We start from the raw sequence: 19977 nt of genomic DNA on the forward strand, positions 1-19977 counted from the left end.
ATTTTCTTTGATATGTTATTATTGAATGAGACTTGGTAGCTCCTGTTAAGAAATGATGTGAACCATTGTAGAATATTGCCAGCTAGACCAATTTCTGATAATCGATCTAGATGTATTTGATGATTTATAGTATCGAATGCTGCGGAGAGGTCAAGTAATACAAGTAAGTATTGTTTTTCATTGTCAAAACCTCTTAATATGGTATCATTTAATGAAAGAATGAAATCTTATGATCATAAAAATTGTATAAGAGCCAACATTATAATAAGAACATGGAGGGAGAAAATGTTTTAGTACTTTACTGTCCAAAGATTTTCAAGTTATGTCAAAAATAACAAGTCCTTCAGCTGCTGCTAAGTTGTACTAAACTTGTCCTGTATTCCTTGATTGCAATTTAAAAACATACACTGTTTAATGAGAGATGTATGAAACAGAATTAGATATTGATAGTTAAGGGTGAGCAATTTTTACGTTCAAATCATAATACTGTACTTGCAATTATGTAACCATGGATGTCAAAGATACAGTTTTAGAATTACTTTTTGGAATATTCTCATTGTGAGAGAACTAGGAAGCAAAGTGGTTGTGAAACAGTAGTAGAAATGTCAGTGAATTCATGAGCGCAGAATCCCATGCGAATGGATCAGTACAAGTTGAAAAGGAGAGCTCAGGAAAGTAACACCCACCTCTTCAACTGTAAGAAGCTATACTTAGAGCTCCCACTTTGAAAGCCTGCTCTTGATTATAGGCCCCACAGCAGTGTCCTTAAGCAGTGATTTAATTGACACACTTGTTTAATCACCGTTTCAGTTATATATGAAAAATTATTTTGTTATTTATAAGAGGCACAGTGTTATAATGGCCTTACCGGTATGCATACAAAGCTGTTCTTTTGGTTGATGCTCCTTTATTGAAACTCCTTGTATTTCTGATTTAAAGATCTGTTTCCACTTTCTGGCATATTTAAAAACAGCAATACGAACTCCTGGGGAATTCTGTGCAAAGAAATTGGAAATTCTGCAACAAAAAATTGAAAATTCTGCGCACACATTTTCTAAATTCTGCAAAATTCTGCACATTTATTTGTCAAAATAACACAATACTTTTTGTAAATTATTCTGCGTTTCAGTGCAATCCAGTATTTTCATGAGAGGAGGTAAACAAGAATAGAAGCAGAGGTCAAAGGAGGATTCACATCTCCAACTGCTCTAGGCCAGGGGCAGCAATCCAGGGCACTGGACAGCTGAGCAGACAAGGACGCTGCTACCTGATTCAGAAAGGTAGCACCAAGCCTCACATGCAGCAACAGGAGTCACATTTAACCAAACAACTCCCGCTGCTGTGGGGCTGGTCTCGCACAGCAGGAGATGATGTTTGGTTAAACGCAGCGTCTGCGGCGGAAGTCAGAATCCGCTCAGCTGTCCAATGCCAGGGCACACATGTCAAAGGCTGCAGACCACTGGCTGAGAACAAATGGAAATATGAATCCCCCTTGGCCTCTGCCCCTGTCCCCATTCACCTGCTTTTCCCCTCATACCTCGAGCCCCCACTAGAAAAACTCTCTCCCCCCTCCCCTCTCTCACTCTTCCCCACTCCCTCCTCCTGCCCTCTCCCTCCCTCCCCTTCTTCTCTCTATCCCTTCTCCCTCCCCCTTCTCTATCTCTCCCACCCTCCCTCTCTCGCCATTCCCCCCCCCCCTCAATTGTAGGGTCCTGGCCTTTTCACAGTTCAGCTTGCTAACCTCGCCCATGCCATGTTGCCTCTGCTTTCCATGCGGGAACCTCACCTGCGATGCTTCGGCTCTCCGTTTGTGCGGCAAACCTCGCTTGTGCTACAATGCTTCTGGTTTTGCTTCGTCTTCCAGCAGAGCATTTGGAAGGGAGAAGCATTCGGCTGCGGTGGATTCTGCAAGGTGAGGGAGGAAATCTGTGGGAAGGGAGAATTCTGTGCAAATTCTGCATTCCGTAGTAGCGCAGAATTCCCCCCAGGACTAAATATTTTACTCACCCACATTTCTTTGCTAGTTATTGAAGATTTTTAGCATCAGCATGATAGAAAAGAGGCCTGAACTGAATGTCTCTGCATGTATCCCCTTCTAATGTTGGAACAGCTAAAACTAATTGCACCAAATTTTGTGTAGACAGAGGTAGGTAGGCAGGCCTTCTGAGGACATCTGGCTTTTCAGAGATGGTGAGTGATTTGGAGGAGGGAGGCTGCTGGAGGATGCATTGTTGGCACTTTTTCCCAAAGGAAATGCCTGGGAGGTTCATCCAGGGCTATCTAGAATGTCACACGATTTACCGATTTACATGCTGTGGACGTTCCCATCTTTGCAATGCACCTTTTCTCCATGCTGCTGTCATACTTCCCAGGGAGAGAGCATGTTAACAGGAGCAGCACAAAAGATATTGCTTTCCTAGAATCAGATTGGTCTCTGCAGCATGTGGTGCCTTTTGCTAATATTTCTCAAATGAACTCGGTATACATGATGGCTACTCCTTGAACAATATGGGGCTTTTAGAGACACTAAAGGCAAGTGCTATCACTTGCTGTATGTGCCTTTCAGTTTTCGCCATGGCAAATGGAATATTTCCTTACACTGATTGTTATCCTTAATGCAGAATAAAGAGAGACTGCCATTTTGACAAAGTGAAGTAATAAGGACATGAACGTCCATGGATCGAACATTTGCTCAGCTGGGAGCTGAATGTTTGGTTCAGTGCTTGGATAGTTGAGTCTTTTAATTGGCCAGAACCCCAGGTGACATGTGGATGTACTAAGGATCACTTGATGGCAGTGAGTGTGAAACAACCCATAGCAAGGATGACTTGTCAATTACCGTATATACTCGTGTATAAGTCAATCTCATGTATAAGTTGAGGTTATTCTTTTGGGCCCCAAAATCAAGATTTATCTGTCACCCGTGGATAAGTGGAGGGTAAAACCTAGGGGGCTTATGAAATGGTTGAAATCACACTAAGAAACAAACCGATAACTTAAGAAAATCGCTTTTATTTACTTTTTAAAAGCAGAATAAAGTGTCTCATAAGAAAAGAGGTCACATAAGGAGAAGTTTCGCAGAGGAGGTGGTGGATGCATGGAGCATTCTTTCAGTGGAGATAACAACAGGAACAGAATTCCAGAAGTCAGGGCACTTAGCACTGCAGATATAAGGGGAAAAGCAGAGATGGGAGTTTGCTGTTTTGCAGTAGGAAGACTAGATGAGCCTTGTCGTTAGCTCATGTCATGTTCACTGCCCAGAGTGTGTATTTGTCTTTAGCAGTGATGCACAACTCCCATTCTGTAGGCTGCAAACCTGCCTGTTCTTCACATTATCCACAATGGATAGTCAGGAGATATGTTAGATTTTAACGAGTCTGACTTGTTCTTATATTTTGGTTACCCTTAAAACATGACCTGCTCGTTTCCCTTGTGGGCCAGAATTCTGCACCTCGATCTAGAGCCAAGATACAGAACCAATGGCTACAATATATATGTAGAGCATGCTTGAGAATTTATCTGGCATTTCACAGCATTGATTGGTCATTTTATCTTTTCTTGAACTATATGGTTGGTGCAATATTGCCCAATTATTATTGTGCTAAAAAAAAAAGATAGAACTGCTCAGGTTGGTATTCTCAAAGCCCCCCCCCCCCCCCGAGCCCCTCCCCCAAGACTCACTCAAAGTCCCTGGTGGTCCAGCGGGGGGGGGGGGGGTGTCTGGGAGCAATCGCCCGCTCCCGGGCCATTGAATACCAGTAATTAAAATGGCACCGGTGGCCCTTTGCCCTTAACCTGTGATGGGCTACCGGTGCCATTGGCCGGCCCCTGTCACATGGTAGGAGCTATGGATGCCCCCACTGGACCACCATGGACATTGGGTGAGTCTTAGAAGGGTCGGGGGCTGTGCACAAATACAGTATACCACACGTGTATAAGTCAAGCCAGCTTTTTTATGCTTATTTTCTGGCATAAATTTCTCCACTTATACACGAGTATATACGGTACATCTTTAAAAATTCTTTTGCTGCTCTGTAGAAGTGTTAAAGACGCATGCTTTGCATTGTGGTGCATGAAAGCCTAATAAATATATTTCCTAAAAAATAAAAGGAGATTCAGTATGCTGTAAAAAATTAAGCTGATGGGCTCAGGTCTTTCTTTAAATAACTGAGAATTTCAGACATTCAGTAAGCACAAGCTACTTGCATAACGCATTATTTGTTTACAGTCAACCAAGTTCACTGATGGCAAAAAATAATTGTTTGAAATTGTGTGTGAATTTTTCACAAGAAAAAGAACCATTCTAATTTTACCTGCAGCTTTCTAGGGAACAGAGTGTATCAGTATCTTTCCAAGGTCTTGATCTTGTGGTGGTTTTTTTTTTTTTTTAACATTTCACAGAAATAAAGGTTAAATTAAAAACAAAAGTACAAAAAATATTTCAGATGACACCTATCCATTGGACTTATTAATACATATCTTGACTAGCTGTTAAGAGCTGATATTCTGTTCCTCAGGTCAGATTAGAATGAGCAAAAAGTGACATTACCAGAAAATCTAAGTGATAGGGGCAGGGCATTCAGAAGGTGACAGGTACTATAAATTTATAGCTGATCATGAGTTAAACCTTGGTTTTGAGTCCTTTCTTGTCCATTCTAAAGTGTCTGATTATTTGAACTTCAAAAGTCTTGGATTCCTGGATTGCTTTCAGCTTTTTTACTATATCAGTATTGTAGTGTCTCAATGTTTCTAATAGGAACAAGTCTATAATTAAGAAGTAAATCAAATTCCCTTTGGGGGAGGGGTTTGGAGGTGAGTTTTTCAAAGATTAAGGTTTGAAACTAACCCTCTGGTCTCTATATGCGTCTTTCATGCCTTAGATTGCAGATTCTCAGATGTGAGATAAAAACAAGGTGTGTGTTGATTGTGAATGAAGCAGCTAACTGAGTTTATTCATATCCAATGGAATATTAAGAAATTCTTTTTTTTTGTCTGGTTTGTTTTTTAAGCTGAGCCATTATCTGGATATTATTGAAGTAAACATTGCTCATCAGATCTCGCTACGCTCTGAAGCATTTTTTCATGCGATGACTTCCCAGCATGAACTGCAGGACTACCTCAGGAAAACCTCCCTGGCTGTAAAAGTGCTCCGAGACAAAATTGCACAGATTGACAAAGTAATGTGCAAAGGATCTCTACAAATTTTAAGACTGGGGCAGACGCGAAATAACTGTGTGAAGGTGTACAATAAACTGAAATTAATGGCTACCGTACACCAAACCCAGCCTACAGTGCAGTTACTGTTGTCCACTTCTGAATTTGTTGGGGCACTGGACTTAATAGCAACAACCCAGGAGGTGCTACAGCAGGAACTTCAGGGCATTCACAGTTTCCGGTAGGTTACGGACAGAACATGGGAAGAGTCATAGAACTCGCTGATACATTTATGTCCAGATTCATAGGAAAAGTGTCCAAACATGAATTACAGGAATGGCATCCTTACTAAAAATTATAAATCTTTCAAGAGGTTTCAGTAAGAGCTGAAATCTTACCCACTGGTGATCTTACAGGTTGTTTCTTCAGGGCAAATTGCAAGTAATGAATGCCAAACAGTTATGAAACAGAAAAAGTAATGTTAAGTGAAGTTGGTTATGGGTGGGAAAGTTACACCTTCATAATATTTATTTTATTTTATTTATTTGCAGTTTTATATACCAGCATTTGTTTAGTAACCTCACATCGGTTTACATTCAACAAAAAGTTGCAGCAGTACTAAATAACAGGAGGTTAGCACCAGTGCATTACAATTAATGAATAAACTAAGTAAAGAGGGGGGTGGAAAAAAGGTGCAAAAAGATACAATAAGTGAATGGCGATACAAGGAATAATGCTATAAAGTGTTCTCTGGATAATGATAATCTTCAGTGTATCCAATCTCACCAGCACTGCTCAGGCCATGAAAGAGTAGTTATTCTTCAGGGGTGCCGAGTGCAGACACTATTTATTACATGTCCCCAACTTTCCCAACAGGATAGGCATGTTGGGAGGGGTGGATAAAATGAAGGGGACTTGATAAATTGAATGTTTGATTACAAGTTGCCAAACTGTACTTCAGCACAAAAAAAATATAAAATTATGCATCTGGGGTGCAAGAATCCATTAGGAAGTTATCAATTAGGAGAACAAGAACTGGAAATGGTCAAATAGGGTTCTGAATGTAGGAATAATCATCTTGGATACATGGAGAAACATAACAGGTACATAGGTATATATCTAACAAGAGGAAGAAGAAAGTATTGCATTTATACAGCTTTCTAATAGACGGCACAGGAAGAGGGGAGATGAAAAAACACCTTGGGAAGTCTGGTAGACAGATGCTTGTAGTTTGACAAACTTATTGACATAGAAGCCACCATGGTAGAGGACACTGGTGTGTCGCAGTAACTGAATCTTGTTTCCATGATGATAAGGACAGAGAGGTGAATACAGGTTTTTAATATATTGTAAACCACGTAGTGAATATTAGATGAAGGCAGTATATCAAGTTCATTAATAAATAAGTGGTCTTTTCAGAAAGAGGATTAAAAAAAAACAAAACAAAAAAAAACCAAGAAGACAAAATTAAGGTCATTTAGATACCAAGTGAGCAAGAGAGAGTTGAGTTGCTGTGAGATGGCTTGAAGAAATCTGATATTCATGTGGGTGCAATTTGTAGGCCTCCATCACAAGGAGAGGGATGGGATGGAGTGGAGAGAGATTAGAGGGGAGAATCAAAGGGTGTAAAAGACGGTGGGAGAGCAGAAACAGCTAGGAAGAAAAGATGTATTTTGAGGAGAGAGAGAGAGTAAGGTGAGAGCAGAGGAAAGGAAACAGAAAAACAATGAATGATACAGGTTGGAGGAATATTTGGAAATGTATCTGGATTTTCAAAGCACAAATTTAATCTCCTTAAGGCATTATAGCGGAGACCTCTTTTTAAGAAGATGCTTCTGTGCATGACTTGAATGAGAGGTCTTGCCTGTGGTGGGCAATGGCTAGATTCTGCAGTGAGTATTGTAACATTTTACAGCACAGTTTTCAAGATTGTAGCTTATTTGTATAAACTTGTATATGCAACAAGTTCATTTATATTGAAAATCATGTTAAATGTTTTTTAATGCCTAATGAGAGGACATGTAGGCTATGAAAATTCAGATAAATTTCTACAGAAAATATAGAATTTCAGAGTTGATGGCTGAAAAGGTATTTCTTTTACTACCAAAGGAGTAGATATCTTAAGATGTCATTTACAGTTTAAAGCAGGGCCATGATAGCTCTACTTGACTAAAGGAGTAATTGACCCTTGTGGAGCCTTACTTGTGCAGAACCAAAAAAAACTTACGACCTTCTGGTATATACACAGGAAGTTGGAGGCTTACCTAAGCCCCTGAGGCTTAATCACAGCAGATGGTCACTCTAAACCAGTAATGGTTGTGATCACTCTGGGTCTGCCCTATACCCCATAGTCTTCGGTAGATTGGGTTGACTTTAGCAATCTCGCTGATGGGATCAGAGATGTTGCTGGTGATATCATTGGTGGCCTTACAAGAAGAGGAGGCCTGAACCTGGCCAATCTCTGACCAAGGTAAAGAAATCTCCTTGAGCGCACTGGCTGAACAAACAGTAGGAATTGCCAAAGGAGGCAAATGAAGAAGGTGGAATTGCCAGGCTGGTCCCTCATTTCCGAAGGGAGCCCAATTATTAGCTTGGCTTTCTGTAAGAGAGGAGAAAGGGTAAGAAGAAAACCATCCAGTGTCCCTACTTGTGACGTGTAAATAGTCTTGAACTGCTAGCCCCTGAAATAACCAGTGGTACACTTCTGAGCTCCTGAAACTTACTAGGGTGCCACACTTCTGAGTGCAGGATGTATAGCTTCCTAGAAGACTTGCCTTTTTTGATGGTTATTTAAGCTCCACCCAACTCCTAGCCTTGATTGCCTGCCCATTTCAATCTGCTCTGAGGCATGGCTCCTTGCTGGTACAATAAATTCCATAGGTTGAGTGGCAAAATGGTCAAGGGTGAGGTCTCTGTGAACCATAATCCTTCAGGACCACCGTTCACAGTACAATTTAGGTTTTAAATGGGGAGGATCCAGAGGTATATGAAATTCCTTTAACTTGATGTGGCAGACCATTACACTATTATAATGAATAGAGACCACATATGATTGATAGCAAATAAGAATAGAATAATTATTAACAAACAGGGGTGGCCTCTTGATCACAAAGCAGCATTCTATGCTGCCAAGCAGGATGGCCCAGTTTATGCCAGAATAATTTTGGCCAAATAATATGAAAACATCATATATTGAAAGCTGATATTGCTCCATTGCTCTTCAGTTTACTGAAAAAGCTTGGGAAACTCATAACGTTTTTTACGTCTCACTTTAAAAACAGCCGTTACACTGCCTTTTGCCACATTAATTGCTTAATTCTGCCTTTTGTTATGTGTGTTGGCTTTATTTTTAAGTGTATATTACAGCCCATAAATTAGCGTGGAGCTGTATAATTTTTAATCATTGGTTTCCAAGCTATAACATTGAAACTAAATTTTTTAGTTTTTTTTAACCATTTTTTAAAAAACATTTTTAATTTGATTAAGACATTAGCAGTAGCTTCGGTAAAGCTGAAGTTCAGCATCAGACAAGAAGACAAGAGAGGATATAATGACACTAGAAACAGCACAGTTTAAAAGCCACCCCTGAAGAAGTGTACGAAACACGAGCCGTGTTGAGTTGAGCGGTTTTGAAGTGCTGGTTTCTTCTCAAATGATAAGTCCTAGTGTCTTAATCAAGTTAAAAATGTTTTTAAAAATGGTTAAAAAAAACTAAAAAAAATTCAGTTTCAATATTATAGCTTAAGAACATAAGAACATGCCATACTGGGTCAGACCAAGGGTCCATCAAGCCCCGCATCCTGTTTCAAACAGTGGCCAATCCAGGCCATAAGAACCTGGCAAGTACCCAAAAACTAAGTCTATTCCATGTTACCGTTGCTAGTAATAGCGGTGGTTATTATCTAAGTCAACTTAATTAATAGCAGGTAATGGACTTCTCCTCCAAGAACTTATCCAATCCTTTTTTAAACACAGCTATACTAACTGCACTAACCACATCTCTGGCAACAAATTCCAGAGTTTAATTGTGCTTTGAGTAAAAAAAACTTTCTCCGATTAGTTTTAAATGTGCCCCATGCTAACTTCATGGAGTGCCCCCTAGTCTTTCTACTATCCAAATGAGTAAATAACCGATTCACATCTACCCGTTCTAGACCTCTCATGATTTTAAACACTTCTATCATATCCCCCCTCAGCCGTCTCTTCTCCAAGCTGAAAAGTCCTAACCTCTTTAGTCTTTACTCATAGAGGAGCTGTTCCATTCCCTTTATCATTTTGGTCGCCCTTCTCTGTACCTTCTCCATCGCAATTATATCTTTTTTGAGATGCGGCGACCAGAATTGTACACAGTATTCAAGGTGCGGTCTCACCTTGGAGCGATACAGAGGCATGACATTTTCCGTTTTATTCACCATTCCCTTTCTAATAATTCCCAACATTCTGTTAGCTTTTTTGACTTCCACAGCACACTGAACCGACGATTTCAATGGGTTATCCACTATGACGCCTAGATCTCTTTCTTGGGTGGTAGCACCTAATATGGAACCTAACATTGTGAAACTATAGCATGGATTATTTTTCCCTATATGCATCACCTTGCACTTGTCCACATTGGAAACCAATGAATAAAAATTATACAGCTCCACGCTAATTTATGGGCTGTAATATACACTTAAAAATAAAGTCAACACACATAACAAAAGGCAGTGTTAAGCAATTAACGCGGCAAAAGGCAGTGTAACGGCTGTTTTTAAAGTGAGACGTAAAAAACGTTATGAGGTTTCCCAAGCTTTTTCAGTAAACTGAAGAGCAATAGAGCAATATCAGCTTTCAATATATGCTTTCATATTGTTTGACAAAGAAGTACACCTCATATCGTCGCAGTTTATAATATTCAAGAATAATTTTGGCAGCAACACTGTACAAATAAAAGTGGTTAAATGCATAATTCTCTACCTTCTGGGCCACAGAATTATTGCATGTTTTGGCCTGTTTGAGGCAAAAGAGAAGGGGGAAATCTTAATAGAAGTGAAAGCACTGACGGATTCTTCCCATTGCTTCTTCCTCTCCCCTCTGCTGAAGCTCAGTTAACTCAGAGGGCTAAGCCATTGGATAGCAAACTTGAAAGGTTGAGAGCAGGGATAACTGGGATAACAGGAGGATGCAGGTCTGAGCAGGAGAACAGGAGCATACAGGAATGGTGGAATTGGAAGGGTTTGTGGAAGAAATAAATATTAAAAAGAAGCTACAGCGTCAAAAGCAGCTAAATTTCCTGGGTTGATAACAAGGGACATATCTAGTCTTAGTTAATTGCGTTGACAGAAACAGTGTAATACATTTGACCTCTTTAATGACTATGTAATTGAAGCTAAAGTTCTAGTGATGCAGTGATTCTCCGGTTGTGTTTTTGACATCGGGGGCTGCAGTGGAAATTTCCAGCCTTTTTTTGCTGGCCTTTGTTTAGCAATGCTGGTGCCTATGGAAATGTTGGGTTATTTATTAAATAAATAGACTGCAGCATTCATTGAAATAAATTGATATTTTTTAACTGGGTTGTGACAATTTATTTTAGAGAATATTTGGATAACTTTAGCTTTTTCTAACAGTGTTTCCTCTTGGTTTATGATGTATTTTACGATGAAAAGTACTACTGGCCTACTGAGTTCTCCAGGAGCTGTGAGGAACAATGTCAGCAGAAGTTTGTTTAGAGGTAGCTTACAGCTTTTTCCTTGGCATCTATCCCATTGTGAAATAACATTTCACCCTTTTTAAATAACGTAGTTTGTTTGTTGTGTCAGTTCATTTAAATACATCAAAATAAAAGTAAAACACTAAGTTGACAGATTTGTAACTAGCTTTTAAGAGCTATGCTCTCTTCATTAGGTCTGAATATAGAAATAAATTGTAGTTTGGATTACAAAGCTGTAAAGAGTCGTAAAGTAAAAAGAGGATAGGGCTAATATATAAACTCGTCCACGTTAGACCTTGCAGCTTGCAGTGATCTGAAACTGAGTAACAAACGTATGACGTTAGTCCAGTAAGTAGGGATTAACTACAACTTGTTTGTTTGACCTTTAATTTTACGTTCTTCAGAGAAGCCAAGCGCTTGCTGGTAAATCAGCTTTTATGGTTAGCCTCTGAATTCCTGCCAGATTTTGTTCTTGGGTATCTGTTGGAACATCAAGGTACAGAGAGTGACCTGAGCATGAAATTCACTGACCATATCGGGCTCCTTCATTTTTCTATGCCACTGCTGAAGTTGCATGTTTAAAGGTTTTATCCTTAAACTTAAGATCTCTTCGGTACTAAAAGCTACTTTGGGGAAAAAAAAAAAGACAGACTTTCAGATTGTAATGAAGAGCAAGTCGTTGAACATTAAGGCTTAGGGAACCAATCTGGAGCCGTTTTTTGTTTTACTCATTTTAGTCTATTTTGTCCTTGCTAATTTTGTATTGTCAGGGTCCGTGACAAACGTGAAGACCTGTTAGCAGAAAATCCCTGTACATATTATATGTTCTCTGAAAATCTGTTCATCTCTGGCAGTTTATAAAATCTCCCTCACCCTTCCATGCTCTCTTATATGATTGGAGCATCTCTCTGCTAGTATGAAGTTAAAGTAGCATCTGTAATGCCACCTGAATCAAATGATTTCGGATTCATTTAAACTGATTTTTCACACTTCTAAATATGCTTTTGGATGCAGCTACCTCTCATCTTTACAGTATGGTTGTGAGATCATTATTTCATGTCTGAATCTAATCTCACCAAATTCCATTCCCAAATAATGGAAGGAACTGTTGTGTAACTAATGGTATTATAATTTCATACATTCAGGTCGAATTAATGTTAGCCATGGGATGGTTCAGTCCTTGAAGGTCACTGGAGATTTGTGTGCATCTCTTTAGTTGCAAAATAAAATTATGATTTCCCTATTTCTCTTAAGGGGAGGAAAAGGCTGAATTGATAATCTGATAGTTTTCTCCTCATACTGAAAAGGAAATAAGAGGTCTGTATGTAGCACAGGCAGAGGACATGCCCCACAGTAGGTCACCAGTGAGAACTCTGATGCGGTGTCCCCTTTCGGTTCAGCTGTCGAGTGCATAGTGTGATGTGAGACTAGATTCCGCCTTTGAACACGATACTGGTTTGCCAGTAGTCTCTCTTAGGGCAGTTCAGGTTTTACAGAACTCGGCAGCACATTTGGTTCTTGGTGGGCAATGAGCTTGTATCTCCACGGCTGCATGAATTACACTGGCTCCCTGGAAAATATTGCATTGAATTTAAAATTCTGGTTATGCTGTTTAAGGCTTTGCAGTTGGATGGACTATACCATTTCTCACATTTTATTAATGCACTATGTCCCTAATCATACATTGCGTTCTGGTGACAGGAATTTACTGGCAATTCCAACAGATTAAAACAGCATGACTGAAGGAGACACGCTGGAAAGGGGTTTTTTTGTAATGGAGCTGGTGCTTTGGAATTCTCTGCCTGAGGGTTTGCACGCTATCGATGATATCAGCACTTACAGAAAGCAATTAAAAGCTTACTTGTTTAAGAAGGTTTTTAATTTATAGGTAGTGGAACAAACCCTTGTTGGTGGAACACCTCTCCACGCCTTGTTCTGGCCCATGACCTGCCCCATGCGGGAACTGAAGTCCTTTTCTATTAGCATCCAAACCCCCCTGTTGGTTTGGAAATGATGGAAATGTAAACTTACTGGAGGGAAGCAATATTCGGCTAAGTCCCACCTTTGCCATCTCAGAGATTTCCCCGAGGGTCAGTGAAACCCTGCTTTTCAGCGGTGGGAGGCACAAGGTCTCACTCATATTGGTCAGCTGTGGCGCCAGGGGATGGTTTCATTTGTGGACTTGCAAAATCAGTTCCACTTAACCAATGCAGACTTCTTGGCATATGAACAAATTAGGCATTTTCTTAGCATCCCCGGACCACAAAAGGACTTAACAATGCCAACGTTCAGTGTTTGAAGGCTATTGTCTGTTAGCAGGATGCCTCCAGAAGGGAATCTCCAAGGTTTACCAAATTCTTATGAGAGGGAAGTGCCGCTCATCTAGTGGTGTGGGAACGCGACTTGGGAGCTCACTGGAGCAGGGACAAGTGGGATGTGTGTTATCGAGCGCTGGGCAGTTTCTCCATGTCAGCATCCCTGATGGAAAATCACTATAAACCTTTATACCAGAGGCATTATTCCCCAGCTAGAGTGGCGAAATGGCTCCCGGGGCGATATCCCCTCTGTTGGCGGCAATGTTCCCAGCATGGTTCATTCTGGCATATGTGGCAGCAATGCCCCAAAATACAACGGTTTTGGAGGGACTGCCAACAAATGATGGAAGAGATATGGGGAGTACGGATTACATTACAGACTGAATATTGGCTGTTAGGACTCCCTCCCTCAGAATTGGAGGATGAGCAACAGCAAATGTTCCACTTCCTGACGACCGTTACTCGGTTGTTGATTGGTGCCCGATGGAAAGATGTGGAGTCACCGGAGCTGCCTCAGCTCTACCTTAAACTGAGGCAGCTCCATCATATGGAGAAATTAACAGCTGTACAGCGAGATATTCTAAAAGAAAGTTTTACAGAATGTGGACTCCTCTGATCCATCATATCTATAGGATGGAGAGCCACACTTGAGATGGGAGATCAGATGCCAGACAAATAGAGATAGCTAGGTCCGTGCCAGGTCGAGCAACGATGGGAGGTATCACCAGACTGGCTATAAACACCAGAGTGGGGGAAAGACAGCTAAAGTACCTACTTTCTGAGCCAATGGGGAGGGGAAAAAACTGTTGGGGGGGGGGGGTGGTGGAATGGAGTAAGGGAAGGATAGACAAGATATAGTAATTGAGTGATGCAATGGGTTGTTTTTACGAGATACAAAATGTTCACGTCAGTATTCGCCATGGTCGCATTGATCTTTCTGTTATGGCATGCTTTCGATGCTTAGAGCATTTTTATGTATACCTTTCGGATACTATTGGAATCTCTGTTAGTTCTAAAGTACATTGTACTCACATTATCATAGTTGTAATGCAAGTTAAAGTTTATAATAAAAATTATAAATAATAAAAAAAAAATTTATAGGTAAATGTACTGCTTTTGGGAGATGGGGAAGGAAATGATTTAACTTTGTTTTTTCTTGTATGTATTTTATGATTTGTTTTTTTGCTAAAGATGTAATCCGCCTAGCACAAGATTTTCGCTATAGGTAGAATATAAGCATTCTAAAATAAATAAATAAACCAGCAAAGTATCCCCCAAAAATGAAACCTTTTGATCCTGTTAACACAGGACTTACTATGCATTATTGTTTATGATAATTTAATGATTTTAAGATAGGAATTTTCTTTTGCGAACAGGCATCTTGGATCTCAGCTCTGTGAACTGGAAAAACTGATAGATAAAATGATGATTGCAGAGTTTTCTTCCTATGTACGAGGTGACTTAAATAGACCACTTGAAGATGGCTGCCAGGTTTTAGAAGAGGTAGGAGATAATCTGCTCACTATGAGGGCAGTGTAATAAAGGTACATTAAAATTAATATGCTATGTACAAAGGCCAGAATCAGAAAAAAATATTTGCTAATGTTAATGTTATGACATATGCAAAATAGACCCATTGCATGCTAATGATCTTTGGTCATTAGCATGCAATGGGTCACAGAACAGAAGTTACATTTAAAGCACTTCTTAGCACTTAAAAGTTACCTTCTGTCAGGCACTAATGGTAAAGTGCTAGTGGACTGGTCCCAGTTTACTACTGGGGAGGGGGGGTGTTAGGCAGGCCATGTCCTTGGCTTTCCCCTCACCGCCACCCACCCAGAATTGCAGAAAAGTGAAGGTCCCCTCAAAATTGAATTGGGAGGGGGTAATGTTTAATTGTTTGCAGATTGTAGTGGTGAGATGGGGGTTTTTTTGGAAGGGGTCCTTTTTCACATCAGAGTAGAAAGGGATGGAGGACTTTTTTTGTTTTGTTTGGTCCCTGTGAATAACATGAACTTCATACTTTAAAGTTTGTGAAACAAAACTCAAATTCACATGTGAAGCATATTATAAAGAAAGATGGCCTTCATTACATTTTTCACTGGTGTTTTAGCTTTATGATTGTTTTCTCTTTTGAAATGATTTATGTCATAGAAGTGGATTTCTAGTTGGAAGCATTTACATTTACTTAGGGGGGGGGGTGTACTAGCGTTTTTCTCTCATTTTGTGTCTATTGAAAAAATGCTTAGTAGATAGGGCTCTTAGAAGTTTGCTCATGCAGCGCACCTAGAAGGTAATTTTAAAAGTGCCTGCTTTGGTGCAAAGTCTGCAGTCACTTTTTTTGCCCCATGGATTTGATGCTAATTCTGAAAGGGAAAGTAAGCGACGACTTTCCCTTTGAAAATGACCCCAGAAAAACTACCCGCACTCACATGTGTACACCTGCTAATTTGTGTGGGTGGTGTTGGCGAGAAAAATTGCACGCAGACTTCTGAAAATCCATAAGTTTGCGCTTAAAGCACAAAGCCCTCCATAATCCCGCCCTGGGAATGCCTCCCCCCTGCTATGGGTAAAAAGATGCATAAGAGGTCCTGTAATTTCACCCCATATATCAGAGAGGCAATTTTCAAAAGAGCCCTTTCTGTGGGTAAAGCATTGTTTTAACCATGGAAAAGGCTTTGACTATTACCCTCCTAAATCACGTTTCATGCAGGTAGAAGTAGTAAACCTGCATAATTTTGCCGTGTCTGGGTAAGGGGTGCTTTAACTGCTGCCCTGAAGGTATACACATACATTTGGCCATATAGAAAAGAGGCATTCCACCTGAGCAGCTATATTTAGCCACTCAAAATCTGGATGTTGTGGGGGGGCCAGGGTCACATTAGGGGAAGAAATTAACTAGCTAACTCTAGGCACGTTATTGCTGGCTTGTATCTAACCAGATATATTTAAGCCTGTTATCAGCCTCAATCTAGCCAACTACGATAGCCAACTATCTTAGCCCCTCCATCGCAGGCTGATTATTGATCCCATAATATCAAATCAGCTAAATGGTAATGCAGAAAATGTATAATAGCAGTCTGGTTTCCAATTGGAATGACTAAGTCAGGGTTTACAACCACATAAAGCTCCCTGTTTGACTTATAAATGACCATATACTTACACGCTTGCCCCTAGATTCATCATTCTGCTATAAATATAGTGGAATGATGAGCTGCGAAGAAAAAAGAGGTGGTGGGGGTGATAGTGTGCACCCGGCCGCATCGTGGCGTTGCGCTTTTGCCCATTGTAGTGGCGGCGCACAGTATCACCACTGTAAAAGGTGGTATTATTTCTGGTTCTACTGCCGGCAATAATGTCTAAAACATTATCGCCCGCAGTGCTACCGGAAAAAAAAAATGTCCCAACCCTGCCCTAACCCCCTCCTTTTCACTCATTTAAATGTTGACATCGTGATGCGGTCGCTATCGCATGCGTTAGGGCGTTATTGCACGTGATAAGGCCACATTGCATTTTAAAGAGTGCCCCCTTGGTTTGTATTTTTACTGTACAAAAACACCAGAGATATTACTATGAAATTCACACTAGAGCTTGATTTCACAGTTCTGGCTGTTTACATCTTGAGTGGTTTTGTAACCAGGAGCACATTTCCTTGCAGTGGGAACCAATTCATTTTTCTCCTGTCTTTAATAGGAAAGGCTTGTATCCCTGGTGTTTGGCCTGTTAAAACAAAGAAAACTCAATTTCTTTGAAATCTATGGTGAAGAGATGATGGCTACAGCAAAAAACATCATTAAACAGGTAATAGAAGTGGTTTTATGTTGGTGTCCTTTTGTATTCCTTTCATTTTTACATTTTGGTTTTGGTTGAGACCAAGAAAAATTTAATTTGAGGATTTCTTTTACTGCACTGAACGTGTGATAGAATCAAAGCATGAAGAGCCCCAGGCTGAGCGAACGCGCTGAGAGTTAAAAGGCAGTGATGAAGTGGGTAGTATAAGAATCACCTGTTTCAGGTGTTCCCATACTTTTTGAGAGTGTCCCCACTAGGACTAGACTCCTAAGTCTCCGGACCTGCTTCCCGAGCCCATTCCCCATGTGTCAAGCACTGTCTTGAGGCAATCTGTCCACCCTCCTGCCCCTTTCTCTGTGCTTCTTCAGCCCTTCCTCTCTCTCAGTCTTCATCTCTTCTCTAGCTATCATCCTCCCATCTCCCTAGTCTTTCAGAACTTCATCTGCCCTGGCATCTCTCAGCCCTCTCCCCATTGGTGCCTCCTTTGCCCGGTTTCTCCCTGCCTGTGCTATCTGCTGATTCCCTCATATTCATCTTACAAAATGCTATTTTTCCCAAAAGGACTCGTTCCTCTTATGCAGCATGACCAGATTGCACTGCTGAGATCCGGAAAATGAATTTTAGCAAGTGCCTTCTCATGCCCCCCCCCCCCCCCCCCCCACCAACTTCCCACCAAAATATAATGTCGCAGTTATTACATGAATAGTAAAAAGAAATAGAGAGGTCTATATTCAGCCACTGCCTGGATTGGGAAGTTAAGCCAAATAAACTTATCCGGCTAACTTTGCTTGGATATTCATCAGAGCGGCTGTGATGCTGCGTATCTATCCCCGGATAATGCTGATGTTGTCCTGGAGTGCCCCGCCCCTGACTTAACTTTTTAGTCAGATTAAAAGATAGCCAGATAATTACCAGCCGCAGCACCATTTGTCCGGCTGAGTCTGTTCTTTTATCTTCTCCTTTCGCTTTCTCCCCTCCGAACCCTGTTCCACTCCAACCTCTGTGCACACTGTGTGGATTGTGTATAGCTGCACAGCGTCGGACTAATATCTCTTCTTTGCTGCAGTCTTGTGCTGTAAATGAGCCTTACGGTTATGTTATCACCTTGGCCTTTCCTGACTCTGATTTTTTTCATTGGTCTGTGGAGCAGGACCACATCTGTCGCACTGTCTTCACAGAATTTAAAAAACAAGAGAGAAATAGTAAGCTTGCCAGTAACAGAGGTTTAGTTTGTTTTTGATATACTGTTTTTCCACAATTAACCAAAGTGATTTATATTTATTTATTTGTTTATTTATTTATTTAAATTCTTTTAATATACCGATGCTCAAGACCAGGTCTTATTGTACCGGTTTACAATAAACTAGGGGGTAAACCAGTTAACAATGAAAGCAAAAGTTACATTATAACAGGGAATGTAGAACTAGGCTGTTAGAAATTGTTTAACCTTTCCTTTTTTCTAACTGGAGAGCAGAGCATATAAGCAGAAAGTGAGTGCTTACATGGTACGAATTATATACAAATTTACATAAATTTATATAAAATTTACAAATTTATATAAAATACATACATAATCACATAGTGGTTACAAAATAAAACAGACAGGATATGGTCATATAAATAAATACAACAGATAATAAAAAGCTATACTGCCGTGTAAGCTAGCCCTAACATAGCTAGTAACCATAAAAAAAAACAAAACAAGAAACCGATACAATATTGTGAAGGCATGATAAGAACATAAGAAGTTGCCATACTGGGGCAGACCCCAAGGGTCCATCAAGCCTGGTATCCTGTTTCCAACAGTGGCCAATCCAGGTCACAAGTACCTGGCAGGATCCCAAGGAGTAGATAAGATTCCAAGCTGCTTATCCCAAGAATAAGCAGTGGGATTTCTGCAACTCTACCTTAATTGTTAATGGACGTTTCCTCCAGGAACTTGTCCAAATCTAGTTTAAACGCAGCTATCCTACATCTTATGTATCTATCTAGCAATTAAAGGCTTGACTGAAGAGCCAGCCTTTTACTCCTTTCCTGAACTTCTAGACAGCTCTCCAATGACAGAACATTCCAAAGTTAGGATGCTTGATAACTACCGTACTTTTCACTCCATAAGACACACCTGACCATAAGACGCACCTAGGATTCAGAGGGGGAAAATTAAAAAAAAAAAAAAAAAAAAAATTGTGCTAAACCGGCTCTGTCCCTGGGCGTCTGCCCGTCTTATGGAGCAAATTAGGGGAGTGCATAACTTTTCTTTTCTCCCTATTTTGTTTTCGGGTCTGGGGAGGGCCATTTCGGTCCACTCCCCAGATCAGAAAACTTTTATCTTTCTCTGGGAACCCCCCCCCCCCCAAAAAAAAAAACCCCCATCCCAACCCTTTAAATTAATTAACAACCCCCCACCCTCCTGACCCCTCCCAAGACCTGCCAAATTAATTTACTACAACCCCCCACCCTCCTGCACCCCCCCCCCCCCCAAGACCTGCCAAAAGTCCCTGGTGGTCCAGCGGGGGTCCGGGAGCGATCTCCTGGACTTAGGCCGTCGGCTGCCAGTAATCAAAATGGCGCCGACGGCCCTTTGCCCTTACTATGTCACTGGGGCCGACCAATGGCAGCGGTAGCCCCTGTGACATAGTAATGGCAAAGGACTGTCGGCTGCCAGTAATCAAAATGGCGCAGATGGCCCTTGCCCTTTGTTAGATTTTTAGTTTTTTTTTTTTTATATTCGCTCCATAAGACGCACATACATTTTCCCCCCACTTTTGGGGGGGAAAAAGTGTGTCTTATGGAGCGAAAAATACGGTAAATGCTGTATGTCTAGTTGTCTCTACTTTAATTTCTGAAGAAGGGGAAATCCTTAAAAGGACCTGTTGGAAAGAATGAACTGCTTAGTGGGTGGCAAAAAATCAAAAGGTTGGAGAGATATTTGGACTGACCTCTGTATACAGAGTGAAATACAAGACATAAAGTCGTAAACTTGATTCTGCAGAGCACAGGTAAACAGTATATGTTTTCCAGCAATGG

The 19977-nt window shown here is 40.7% G+C and overlaps 1 protein-coding gene across 8 annotated transcripts in view; it reads left to right on the top strand.

Annotated features, from left to right (window-relative positions):
• VPS54 (VPS54 subunit of GARP complex) overlaps positions 1–19977 on the top strand; it is a 294894-nt gene that overhangs the window by 122690 nt on the left and 152227 nt on the right. For all 8 annotated transcript variants that reach the window (XM_029593654.1, XM_029593653.1, XM_029593655.1 and 5 more), the window contains 3 exons: positions 5010–5395; positions 14535–14661; positions 16852–16959. In XM_029593654.1, coding sequence (XP_029449514.1) covers positions 5010–5395; positions 14535–14661; positions 16852–16959 — 621 coding nt within the window. The remainder of the gene's footprint in view (positions 1–5009; positions 5396–14534; positions 14662–16851; positions 16960–19977) is intronic.

Source organism: Rhinatrema bivittatum, chromosome 3 (genome assembly GCF_901001135.1).
Source record: "Rhinatrema bivittatum chromosome 3, aRhiBiv1.1, whole genome shotgun sequence".
In the NCBI taxonomy this organism is placed as follows: Eukaryota; Metazoa; Chordata; class Amphibia; order Gymnophiona; family Rhinatrematidae; genus Rhinatrema; species Rhinatrema bivittatum.